General features: G+C 32.3%; 1 protein-coding gene across 1 annotated transcript; it reads left to right on the top strand.

The window, feature by feature from the left end:
• The first annotated feature begins 6,807 nt into the window (after positions 1-6,807).
• Positions 6,808-13,669, top strand: LOC140049349 (uncharacterized). The gene is made up of 6 exons (XM_072094220.1): positions 6,808-7,011; positions 7,569-7,725; positions 9,611-9,726; positions 10,353-10,604; positions 11,179-11,235; positions 11,851-13,669. Exons 1-6 carry the CDS (start codon positions 6,834-6,836, stop codon positions 12,072-12,074), a joined length of 984 nt encoding a protein of 327 aa, XP_071950321.1. The 5' UTR covers positions 6,808-6,833; the 3' UTR covers positions 12,075-13,669.
• Positions 13,670-14,005: the final 336 nt, after the last annotated feature.

Raw genomic sequence — 14,005 nt, 5'->3', positions numbered from 1 at the left:
GGTGTATACATTTACCTACTTGTGTTAAACCATGGAGGTAAGCAATAATTTGGAATGTTCCATTCATTGCAAATCAATAAATTTCTATAAACGTATATTAAATCTATCAAAATACTGTAGTATTTAAAAAAAATTGGCTTGTCTTCAACATTATGATGCTGTACTCGAGCTGTTCAACCGGTTTTCAGCCATTAAAAGCAGTTATCGTAGGAGGAGATAGGAAAATGCGAAGCATCCTCGTATTATTGTATGCGGGTATTTTTCACGATGGACATGTATTAGACAGTGTATACCACGATCGGAAAACACCCCTATTTTGGGCAAATCGTTGAACCTAAATTCGTTTTAATCGTCAATAACTAATTATCTGACTCAATTTAATTAGTAAACAGGGTTACATCAGGTGGTTAAAATCAGTACCGAAAGTACGAACCAACTTGATATACCATCGAGTAAAAATTCTAGAAGTAAGGCGCGATTTACCGAATTTTGCCCTTACGTAAATTTATATATAGATGACATTTTTAATTCTCATCATTCTTCTTTAACCGTACTTATACATATTGTAATAGCATACGTGATGTTGATAATTTTAAATTTTTTAAAATTTTTAAAAACTAAATAATGCTGACTTAAATGATAATTTGTATCATATACCATGGAATCTCTTGAAATTGTGCAATAATGTTGATGATTCTGTTGACCTTTTTTATGAGTTTGTTTCAGCTACTGCTTGCGATCTTGTTCCCATGTAAAAATCCTGTAGGAAGCTACCTCCATTGTTTGATGCTGAACTTTTTGCTCTTCTTAAGTCCAAAGAAAAATCCTTAAATTCAAGAAGAAGTATCTTACTGATTCTGTATTACTGCTCTTGCAAATTTCAAAAAACCTTTGTAGGAGCAAGTACTACTCTTACTTACAAGCACTTGCTAATGAAATGAAAAGTAGCAACAACAAATTGTGGTCTTGGATAAGGAAATCTTATAAATCTAATGACTCTCAACCATCAGCATTAAATCTTGGAGGTACTTCTGTTTTTAAGCTGAGATGCTTAACAAAAGGCTGAGGTGTTTAACAATTATTTTCAATCAATCTTTAAAGCTACTGTATTGGTCCATATGAAATATCGTGAGGATGAGGATATTTTTATTAAAAAGATTAAAAGTAAGTCTACAATACAGCAGCCTAGTACAAAACCAGATTTTCCCCTATCCACTGTTTGTGTTAATGTGTAGTTATTCATTTCTGTTTTATTTAGTTGCAACGACAACATTGTAGATGGCATATTATTTTACACAATTAAATAGTTGGTTTGTTTAACATTAACATTTTTACTCATCATTTTATGTTATGTTGTGTGTGTTGTTTCGGTGATCATGTAATTACAGTTGTATTTATTGTTACAGGATAAAATACAGGATCGTGTGAATACATAAACAGACATATGAAGAAATAGGGTTTGAGGATGAAATGACACTGTTAGGACCATCACCCGTCCAAGACAGAATTTAGCACATAAACATATTCCTTATGAAAAAGCAGTATCAAATAAACATTTAAACATAAATATCAAATAATTTTAGTTGTATGTGATATTTTAGTGTATGTGACAAAGAAAGTACTGTTAATAAAATAATTTTGTATTTTGCAAAGATATTTTAGATATTTATAGTACAAATTAATATTTTGTTTTATTTAACAGTACAATACATTACACGTCTTGTTACTATTGGTTAATACTGGTATTGCAATAAAATGTATACAACACTCCTAATTTCCTAGTTTCTTGAGAGTATATTAATATGCAACAGATAATTATTAAAGGCCTACTTTTAGTAATGTTCACTTTGTTCATAATACACATGTATCAATTGATGGAAGTTGCACATATTATGCGAAATAATAATGGTTATAATAATCATTATTAGTCGTTACTCATTCCACTAAAAGGCTGAAATGAAGAAATTGAGTTCATGAAAAATTTTGTGACATCATCATAAAGGCCACTCGAATATTCATTCATTCATATTCACATTTATTTCGACAAATGGGTTCGAATAACCCATTTTTTCTTAAGTGAATTTTTCACACAGAGACCATCAGCGAAATTGCTAGTAAATGCCTAACTCATGAGAATCATGGCCAATTCTCGTAGCCCGCAGACAAATTTTTTTCATCTACTAGAGGTAGACTTAAATATATTTTTTCTTCAGTTGATTGCTTGCATTTGCCCCTTTTTAAAGAAAAAAAAACTGGCTACGGGTGCACTTGCCATGTAGGATGTTACTGTTTTTGATAACATCCTCTTCCCATGTACCCGTATTTATGTGTAATTAATAAAAGGATATTAAGTAGTTCATTTTGATGTGTAGCTACACCTGAAAGGGTCAATTTTAATCAACTAAGTTTAATACATTTTAAAATAAGGCATTAGGCCTAATAATAGTAACATATTTTATTATTTTAAAGAATAATACTCTGGCTCCATTAAAAAAAAGTTTGTGTATAACTGTCACTTCAAGTTGTAAGATTTGCCTTCACCTATTATTAAAGATGTATTGTCCCTTGAAACACAAAAAATAAATGTCAAAATATTCAAATTTTTGGTGAAAGTTAATAACTATTATGATACTTCAAAATGACCCACTTTTTTTCAAAATATTTGTTTACAATTTTTTTTGGAATTAGTCGAAGAGACAATACATCTTTAATGATCATGCACTGAGTTCATTTGGATATGTACTAGGCCTAGTAAACAAATATAATAGCAATGAGAAACAAGATTATTAAATGAAGAAAAAACAATCTAAAATCTTAGTAAAATGCCCAATTTTTCTACCAAAAATGAATAAATACATATAAAATGCTTGTACCAAATTTGAACAAAATTGCAAATGATTAAGTATTTTTCCGCGATAGTTTGTGAATGCTGTTTTTACAGTAATATTTAGTCCAAATAATATAAATCTCAATTACCAATAAAAATCTAACTTTCCAATATAATTGTATTACAATTTTTGGAATTAAATGCTGTTTTATGTGTGGAACAAACTTACACTATTAAATATTAAGTGCGTGTAATAATTAGTCATTAATTAGCTATTATTTGACATTAAAAAACAAAAATCTCTGTTTGCAATTTGTTGCACTCAACATGTTAGATTGTCTAGCCTAACTGAGAGACTGAGAGATTGGAATGTTCCATTCATCGCAAATCAATACATTTGTATAAACGTATATCAAATCTATCAAAATAGTATTTAAAAAAAAAATCGACCTGTCTTCAACATCATGATGATCATCAACTCGAGCTGTTCAATCTGTTTTCAGCTATAAAAAAACAATTATCGTGGAAGGAGATAGATAAATGCGAAGCATCCTCGTATTATTGTGAGAGGGTATTTTTCAAGATGGACATCCATTAGACAGTGTATACCACGATCGGGAAACACCCCTATTTGGGGCAAATCGTTGAACCTAGATTCGTTTTAATTGTCAATAACTAATTATCTAACTCAGTTTAATTAGTAAACAGGGTTACATCAGGTGGTTAAAATCATTAACGAAATTACGAACCAACTGTATATACCATCGAGTAAACATTCTAGAAGTAACGCGTGATTTACCGAATTTTGCCCTTACGTAAATTTATATATAGATAATACAATTTGAACGTATGCCATTTCAATTTGCATTCGACCAAAGAGCGCAAAGCAGAACAGAATGAACATCAAATTGTTAAAAATGAGTTATTTCAGAATGTTTGTGTATTATCTGGTTTTATTTTGCAGAACCGCAAACTCAAGTGAGTATATTTTCCACTATTTTTAAATTTTTCTTATATTCTATGGGCTAGAAAATCGATTTTTAAAAAGGGGTTTGAATTTGCCAATGAATTAAAACCCCGAAAACGCTCTCAAAACTGATGCATGACCTACGAACGGGTGAGGATTTTCCAATATAATAAAATGCAAGCTTGGTAAGGGTATTAGTCTATCCTGTTCAGCCATTTTGAAAAAGACCCACAGTACGTCAGTTCGTAAACAAATGTACAAATACACGATATTTAAATAATATACAATATTATGAAACACCTAAATAAATTCCTGTCATTTGATTGGACGGTTGTGGGTCAAATATCAAAATATCCAAGGCACGACTGCATAAAATTTTTCGGTATATTTTAAAAATAGCATAGGCATATCATTTAAAGTACTAATATTAAAAAATAATTTGGGTAAATTAAAACAAGTAACAACAGTTTGGTAGTAGGGTGCTTTTGACGACCGAAGGCCTACGACCGAAAATTGAGATAACATCTTTTCGAAGAATAGCCCAATAACTCTTGCTTCTTGTAGATAAATGAAGTATTTGGGACAAATAGTTCTCGAGAAAATGCAATTTCTGTTTACTTGTTACTTTAAGACTGTCTTATCTTTTAACACTAGCAGGTGGGTCTAAAAATAATAGTCTTTTAAGAGGGCCTTGCGTCATCAAAACTATACGTTATGTTATAAGATCTACTCGCAGGAACCCATTTACTCTTTTCAATTTCTAGAAATAATCATTTTGCTAGAGATAGTAAGGAGAACTTTCTAAACGTTATTGTGTATTGTACCATCAACTCATGTTATTATAACAAAATTCATGATTAACATGTAAACAAATATTTATTAAAGTTATAAATAAATTAATTGAATTTAAACTCATGTTTACTTAATTTAATGTGAAATGTTCGTGACGAATTACGTGATATCCTGAGATACACATTTTTGATAATCAATAATCCTCTCGACGTATTGATTGTACACGTTGTACACATTTGATGTAAAAATAAATAAATACATTTAGGTTTATTATATTATTATATTTCATTGACTACGCTCGCGTACCATCTAGATCGTGCCCAGAGATGGTTCTCGAATACACATAGTAAATTCAGCGAAAAAAAAAAAGCAATTTCAAATGTACGTACCACAAGACAATAAAATACATGTTTACATTAAAAAGTAAATATACACGGTGATTCGTATGTAGTCAACTAAAATTAGCACCCGGGAATTACTTCCAAAATGAGTCAAACCCAACTTGTGTTTTGTGAAGGATGGGGAAGAGGATGGGTGAAAAGAGGAACAATTTTTAAATATATTCTTTTATCCTCTCAGTAACTAAATACTTGAGAGATGAGAGATTGGATTGTTCCATTTATCATTTTTTTCGTAAAATGTTTCATTAGAGCAAATATAAATATATACATTCTGAATAAATTGGTGAAATAATCAACTCTCTCTGTCTAGGAGTTTTAAAGATATTTTGATAATTATTGTAATTTCACCCTAATTTGCATATTTAGGCTAATTTGCATATCATCGGGATGAGTGACAAAAGTATTATGATCAAATTTTGATCTCTTATCACATCTGACCATTTAAAAAACAAAAACATCTGTTTCCAATTTGTTGCACTCAACATGTTAGATTGCCTTGGGAAACTGGGAGATTGGAATGTTCCATTAATCGAAAATCAATACATTTGTATAAACGTATATTAAATCTATCAAAATAATATTTTTTAAGGAAAATCGGCCTGTTTTCAACATTATGATGCTGAACTCGAGCTGTTAAATCGGTTTTCAGCTATTAAAACAATTATCGTAGAAGGATATATGTAAATGCGAAGTATCCGCGTATTATTGTGTGCGGGTATTTTTCAAGATGAACATCCATTACACAGTGTTCAATATCAAAACATTCAAGGCACGACTGCACAGAACTTTTCGGCATATTTGTACAGTATATTTTTTAAATAGCATAGGCATATCATTTAAAGTACTAATATTAAAAAATATAATTTGGGTAAATTTAAACAAGTAAAAAAAGTTTGGTAGTAGGGTGGTTTTGACCAAAAATTGAGATAACGCCTTTTCGTAATTCAAGGCAGAATAGCCCAATATGAAGTATTAACAAACTATCGCTATACTGATATATACACGTGTAAAGTGTGACCTGTGAATAAAATAATAAGTAATTAGGTAAACATAAATTGATAATTTTGAATGTCATAATATTGATCATACTATTAAAAATGAACTGGAAAGAAAAATACGTTGTTAGCACGAAGCATATGAAAAGATAGATTTTTATTAATGCAATAACTAAAAAGAAAATCGATGATGCATGTCTCGCGTGCCTACTGCAACATTTTAATACATCTGTGAAGGTATATGCACATTTCATAAACCAACCGATACGTCGGCAAATCTTTGAGATATCTTTCTGAAATAAAACAATTATATGAGGATTTCTCTTTTATTACCAACCCCATCGAGTAGTATATGCATTTTATTTTGTTGTTACATCTTTTCGATGTCTTTTTTCGGTATCGTAAACCGAACTAGCTGGTATCTTCGGATTGCTTATTTCCAGTTCTCTACTTTGAAAGAGAAGCAATTAAAAAAAATGTTTTTTGGAGTTTAAATCTTTCAGCACGCTTTTTCTTAGTGCGGTCAAAATACAAAGTAATTTTAGGAAATAGATTTGAATTAATTCTAGTCTAATGCCTTGTCTACACTACCAAACTAAAAGAGTGTGATGTACCCTAACATGTGATGACGTTGTCGTGTATATATGGGTACATAACATTTTGCTGTTACAAGTTTAGTAGTGTAGACAGAGCTTAACTTAACGGACGTTTTATTCACAACAAAAAAAGTTAAAGCTAAAGTGAATTTCCTATTTTAGACAAGTAATAATAAAATTATTCTTATACTGACAGAAAGTGTTATCATTGTAACGTCTATAGCTGGTCGATCAATAAGTTATACCTATACCGACATGGATGGGGATATTTCCGAGGACACAGTCGGTACTTTGAAACAACTACCGATAACTATAGCTTATGTATACGAAATAGCATTTGATGCCAGCAATGATATGATTTACTGGGCCGACAATAGTGCATTAAAAAGAGTATCGTTAGTAGATCTCAATGAAGAAACTGTTCTCAATAAAGGTAAGTTTGCTGATGTTCTATTAGTTTTTTTCTCTCTATATAGGAAGGTGAACTATCTCCTATAAATAGAAAGCAGCAAAGTGCAATCAGAAACAAATCTTTTTAAACTGTTGCAAAAAAAGAGTATAATATAACTGTGATCCAAGATTATATAAAGTATGGATGAAGAAAGGCGTGCGTAATTGGTTTAGTATAGGCTACTTATCAAGAGATTTGGCGGTTTAAAAGAGTGGAAGAACTGAATGTGTAATTTACTTTTTTCATTACCAATTCATACTTCAGAAATAATATTACCTAAATACATTTTCAAGTATCAAGTATCAAGTATAATCTTTATTCGTTCCCAGAAAGAGAAAATTAATTTCTCGTCTTCAAATACATTATTTTGCATTTTGCATCATTTTTACATTTTGTTAAAACAGTAATTTTTGTTGTATGTTGTCAGTAGTGACACAATTGCAATACTAGTATTTTTTTTAAATGTAATGGTCTTTTATTCATCATAAACAAAATAGAATATTATACTATTTCCTTCATGCTTTTACCATCCTTTTTAGCTATAAGAGGAATCGACATAAGTCCTCATGAAAGGAAAATTTACTACGGTGACGCTTTTAACGGTATGAACGTATATGACATGGATACACAGACCGATATGACATTGTTCAGTGAGATTGCTATAATTATAGATGTACAGGTGGATTACAACAATGGGTAATGTTTAATTATACAGTTTAACAAATTATACAGACTAGATGGTACGCTCGCTTCGCTCGCGTACCATCTAGGTCGTGCCCACAGATGGTTCTCGAATACTAATAATGTCAGCGTTAAAAAACTGGCGATTTCAAATGTAGGCCTACGTACCGCAGGACAATAATACATGTCGTTTACAGGAACGAATAAATAGACACTGTGATTTATGTACTCAACTAAAATTAGCACCCTGGGAATTACTTCCGAAAAAGAAACTTGTCACAAAATGAGACCAATTGTTTAAGTCAAATTTAAACAAACTTAATTTGTGTTTTATATGTAAAATTAGGGTTGAGGGATGGGGAAGAGGATGGTGCAAAGAGGAACAGTTTTTAAATATATTCTTTATCTATTTATTCTTTATTTATTTAGTAACGAAATATTAATTGTTTTCATGTTTTACAAATAATATACCACTAAACACAGTAAAACATTGCGATGTAATACTTTTTTTAAACTATCACCGTCCTAGTCGATTGAAAAGTACAGTACGTGTATAACGACACATCACTACGACGTGTATATGTTTATATAATGTATAACAATTTGTGAAAACCACCTCTATTCGAGGCAAATCATAAATTCGATTTAATCTTCAATAAATATTAAATTATCTAACTCAACTTAATTAGTAGGCCTAATGGTTTTCAATTGTTTCTTAGAGCTAATTCATACTTAAGTTGGTTCCTACCCTACCCACCAAAGTTGTTCTGCGTTTAGGGCATGTGATGCACTGTAGGCCTATCCTCTACTGGCTTTACAACGCTACTCATGCCAGTGAGGGAAGGGTGATGATGTGGGTGGTTTAACTGCAATAATAAAGATTTGTACATAAATATACTGCGACTGAAAACGCTAGCTCATTATCCGTTTAAAAAAAATTATATCCAACCTCTGCAGCACAGATTGAAAAAAAAATGGATCGAATTTCTGTTATGAGTATACAGTACTTTCCTTTACGACGCCTGAGGGAATAGAAACTTGTGGAACGACACAGAGATTGGAATGTTCCATTCTTCGCAAATCAATACATTTGTATAAACGTATATTAAATCTATCAAAATAGTATTTTTTTAAAGAAAATCGGCCTGTCTTCAACATTATGATACTGTACTCGAGCTGCTCAACCGGTTTTCAGCTATTAAAAACAATTATCGTAGGAGGAGATAGGAAAATGCGAAGCCTCCTCGCATTTTTGTGGCGGGTATTTTTCAAGATGGACATCCATTAGACAGTGTATACCACGATCGGAAAACACCCCTATTTGGGGCAAATCTTTGAACCTAAATTCGTTTTAATCGTCAATAACTAATTATCTAACTTAATTTAATTAGTAAACAGGGTTACATCAGGTGGTTAAAATCAGTACCGAAAGTACGAACCAACTTTACATACCATCGAGTAAAAATTCTAAAAGTAAGGCGCGATTTACCGAATTTTGCCCTTACGTAAATTTATATATAGATTGGTGCAGTTGCAATGTGTTCGTTAAGAGGCTTATTATGGACCGCTCTTCTATTTAAATAACATAACTAAGCTCTTAAATCTTATCTTGGTAGCTATTTTAAATTTATTTTCTTCCGATTTGTAATATTTTAAACAAGATGGTGTTTTAGTTTAGAGTAGAACTCTAAATCACGATTTTATTTAAGCGATTCCAACTGGGGAACATCCACACATACTGTAGGCCTACAGAAATAACCAAATAGTACCAGCAAGGACGGAAGAAAGAACAACTATACCAAAAAAACAAACAACAAAGGATTTGCCATACCAATATACATTCATATTGGTGTAATGTTATGGTGTTGACAACATTTACGACATGTCAATGTTTCTCTAGATACGTTGTGTACTGCGAATACAAACGCAACATCAAATACATTTTGTCAAAAGCACTTATGGAACGAATACAAGTTACACAAACCAGCTGCGACAGCTTGACAATCGATACAACAAGTAATAATTTATCATAAATTATAATAATATATAATAAAACTAATCAGAAACAAAGTTTAGGTAGGGTATTGTTCACCCAAAAAAATTAAATTAATCTAGAAGCAAATTATGCTTAATCCGGAGATAGACGCAATGAAAAAACGGTTGTTTACATAACCGTCTGTTTCAGATGTTTCGGACTATACCAAATTATCCATTTTTCTCTAAGAAGGAATACTTTCGTTGATATTATTCCATGTGTAAACATATTTGTATTTAATTATATCGGTAGTAACCACAGGAGTTATGTCATGTCATTATAGTGTTTTAGTAATAAAATAATTGTTTAAGTTTAGTAATAACTGAAGTGTTAACAGGGCCGAATGGATTCCTTGTCTGAAGTACATGTGTTTAGACACAAAGTTCGTGCATCTATCTTATTTAGATCTGATTTTATGCTCATTTTATTTAAATTGGCGGCCATTTTGAAATTAGGCATCAAAACTTTAAGTGTCAACAGGGCCTAGAGTGATCAGAAGGGATTGATTAGGATATCTGGCTATGTTTCTTGGCCTTATTTCAGATTTGTGCCCTAGACTATAAATAAAGTAAATTAAGTAAACATTTCTCATGCATTTACTATATAGATTTGAAAATATATTGGGTCGTTTTGGTGGACCAACAAATCAGATCAATTCGCTATGACGGCACTGACAGCATGTTGATTCTTGAAAATTACAGTGGAGCTAACGACGTATCATTTAACCCACTTGCTCAGCATATTTATGTGAGAGATTTCGACTACGGCATTAGCAAATACGACGTAAATGGCAATCATCTTGGTATAGTTGATCCAGTGACAACTACTTCTGAGCAAGATCGTTTGATAATCGAAATAGGTACGTGCTAAATAAACCGGCATGAGTGACAGGAAAGTGTTATTGATGCGTAGCAGATATTCATTTTCTTGACAACGATTTTACCTCCCTTCGTACTTCATTGCTTGTCAGATCCGAAAGGCCATGGTTTGTCTACAAATCATCGGACTACTTAGGCAAGTTTACGCTGTTCGCTCTGTGCGTGTGAAATCAAATAATTGCTGGCGACAATTGTACACTGCATATTACATGGGTTGTCTTTTGCTATCCAATGGTTTGTTTCTTTATGAGGGCCCTGCACCATCACAACTATGTTATTATATGGATCTGCCTGCACCACTTGTACTTTGCAATTTATAGTATATATTATTATCGTTTTGGCCGGTTTAGAGTCTCTGGAAAATAACTTTTGAAAATAATTTTTATAAACATTCAATTCTATTATGATAGATTTAATTTAACTATACAAAATAAATCCATGGAGCTGAATAATGTAGTCTGGCAACATAGAATTTCTTTACAATGCATTTGAACAAAATCTACTAATGTAACCTTTAATTATGTCATTCAAATGTCTTACATTTTTTTTGTAAAGTTGATACAGGAAACTCAAACAGCGGGTCAGTAAATGAAGACCAGGAACAAATTAAATGCAAGTTTCTTTTTATTTAATTTTATTGGTAAGATTATCCAGGGTGGTTCTAGACATGAGGGAGAAAGTTAGGATGGAAGTACGTGGGAGTATCGGTCGGTATCAGAATATCGAATGAATATACTGTATCTCACAGCAGTATTCGGCAGATGTAACTGCATAATGGAGTTACGGCGCTCATAAGGTTTATCGCAAATAGCGTGTGCGATGTATGGTAGGAAGGATTTGGGAGCAAACGTCACAACGCGTACGTACGTGATTTGTTGTTTGTACGTACGCGTCGTGACGTTTGCTCCCAAACCCTTCCCATCATGCATTGTGCAAGCTATTTGCGATAAACCTTATTCGTCTGCCTACAACGGCAGGTCTGAATGGTAACCCCCTTCTCTTCCACCGGGGTACTTCCCCTACTAATTAATGCAGTGTAGAAAACGCAAACAAAAATATTGTTTTAAACTATGCTAGTAGGTCAATCCAGAACAGAGCTCAGAAAAAAAAAATACATTCTAAAATTAAAGCATCTACAAGAAAGCGATCAACTACACACATTTTCAAATATAGCACGTGTCCAAAATTCAAAATGTTTTATAAAGTGTTTTTTGAAAATTATTATAGGTGGATCCTGTGCCTATTACAAGCCGTACAAGCATACCAGTGGATGTCAGTCAGATATAAACCTTTTAAACATTGAACGAAGCTGCATAAGATGTGGAATAAAGTGCCTACACGAGGATGGATGTTTGGGGTTTAAACTCGACAAGCAAGGCTGTCATTTGACAACAAATGCTACTGTTGAAAACTCGCAAGCTGTTCGTTTCGAAGTGGAAAGTACTCCTTGACTTTCTAGCCGGAAAGTATTTTCGAATCGTAAATTATTACAAATAGTTATCTTCAGAAAAGTAATTTTAGATTTACCTTTGTTGATCTCGTTATTATGAATACTGCAGCATTTTCTAATTGTTTCTTTTCACCTGTATATATTGATTGTCAGCATTATTTCTGTGGGAAATTTACAGTTTCGGCAATTGCCTTTTCACGTTTTATGGATAAAGCTATATTCACACTTGTTCCGTTTCACGAAATGGAAGAGGCAGACGTGTTGTTAAATAATGGAGAAACTTAAAGGTGGAATTTTCGAAACTCTAAATAAACATTTTAACTTCTAATTTAATTTTTTAATGAAATGACATTGTTATTGGGTTAAAATGGTTGTGTTAAAGCAATACATTTTGCTCGGCGTTTGAATGCAAGGCCCCTAGCTAGGAAGACTGTATCACCAGAGCCAAGCGATTCAGAAGGACACCGTGCCGTGAGACAGGGAAGGGAGAGAGATACTGCCGGTCGCAGGGTGCGTAACTAACAAAACGGACTGTTGTTGACTGTATATGATTTGACGCTCTTGCGAACAAAGGATGTCCGTCGTGTCCTCCCCTAACCGTCCTGTTTCGTAAAATCCCTACTAATGAATGATGTAATGCATAATACATAAAGTATGGCGTAAGATCAATACCCGTCGTTCCGAATAAGGAAAGTCCGAGAATGCGTCATAAAGTACGTATGAATTTAGCTTTTGACATGGGGAGAAATTAGAAATATGTATGAAGAATAACATTTACTGTTGAATTGAAAAAAAGTTGATTATGTTACACTATGTCAGGAAAACAAATTCATTATCGTGCACATTTTTATAATTTTTTATATATTTACATATCTTTGTTTTTGTTCTATGAGCTGTTAGATTAAGATTTTTTTTCTCTCTCTTTTGCTATGGATATAATATTATGTCACCATGATATTCCGAAATAAAAAGATAAAGAAAGAAAGAAAGATAATTGTATGTACACGGAACCAATGACTTTACGTTCTATCCGAATGTGAGAGTGCAGCATCTTGGATACAAGCAATATGGCATTTGTATATTTCATATACATTCTGTGTGTATTGTCGCATGAGATACGGTACACAATCACTTGTGGCAAACATCTATTATATGTTATTTATTATAGTCTATACAGTACAAAGGATCGAATTTGTATATATTATAAGTCTGAGTAGAACAATTTATAGCGTATATATCAATTCATGTTACGTCGTTATTAAAGAAATTTATAGCAGTTATAAAACAGAATATTTCATTTTAAAACCCATTTTATGTAGTGCAAGAAAGAAGGAATGATATTTGCTAAAATTTATAAGCTAATTACGCGACGACCTAGTTGAATACAAACCATCGATAATCAATAGTCATTAAAGTATGGTTTGTACTGGTAGCCGCAATGTTAACCTTATAAGTAAATAGTGCGCATTATAAAGTATTGCGTAGTGACGAATTCTCTGTATGTTTTCTTATAACTTGTAACTAGTGATTTTTGCAGCACAATTAAGATTGTAAAATAAATATACTATTGCACTTTAAAAGATTAACTTTTTATGTCATGTATTCTTTAAAAGACCATTGACAGAGAAGTCATCCTTTTCTTTGCGTTAAAGGCCTACACATAATAATGTTCTTAAGCTGATTTGTTTTGTTCAGAGAGGCAAAGTTGCATTTAGCAGAGCAGAGACGGTGCATTTACTTAGCAACACTATGTTTTTTAGTCGCATTATTCACCGGCCTATTGCGTGGCACTGCACAGAAGTCTGTCTGAAAGAAGAGGAAAGCAATATAATTATTTAGATATGTTGTAAGCTAATATTAAATAGGCATCATAGACATTGGCTGTTTAAGTTAACATAATTAACAACAAGGCCATATACATGGCTGCACGCG

The sequence above is a fragment of the Antedon mediterranea genome, chromosome 5 (genome assembly GCF_964355755.1).
Source record: "Antedon mediterranea chromosome 5, ecAntMedi1.1, whole genome shotgun sequence".
Classification (NCBI taxonomy): Eukaryota; Metazoa; Echinodermata; class Crinoidea; order Comatulida; family Antedonidae; genus Antedon; species Antedon mediterranea.
Note: the sequence above shows the minus strand (reverse complement) of the source record. Positions and strands in the feature narration are given on the sequence as shown.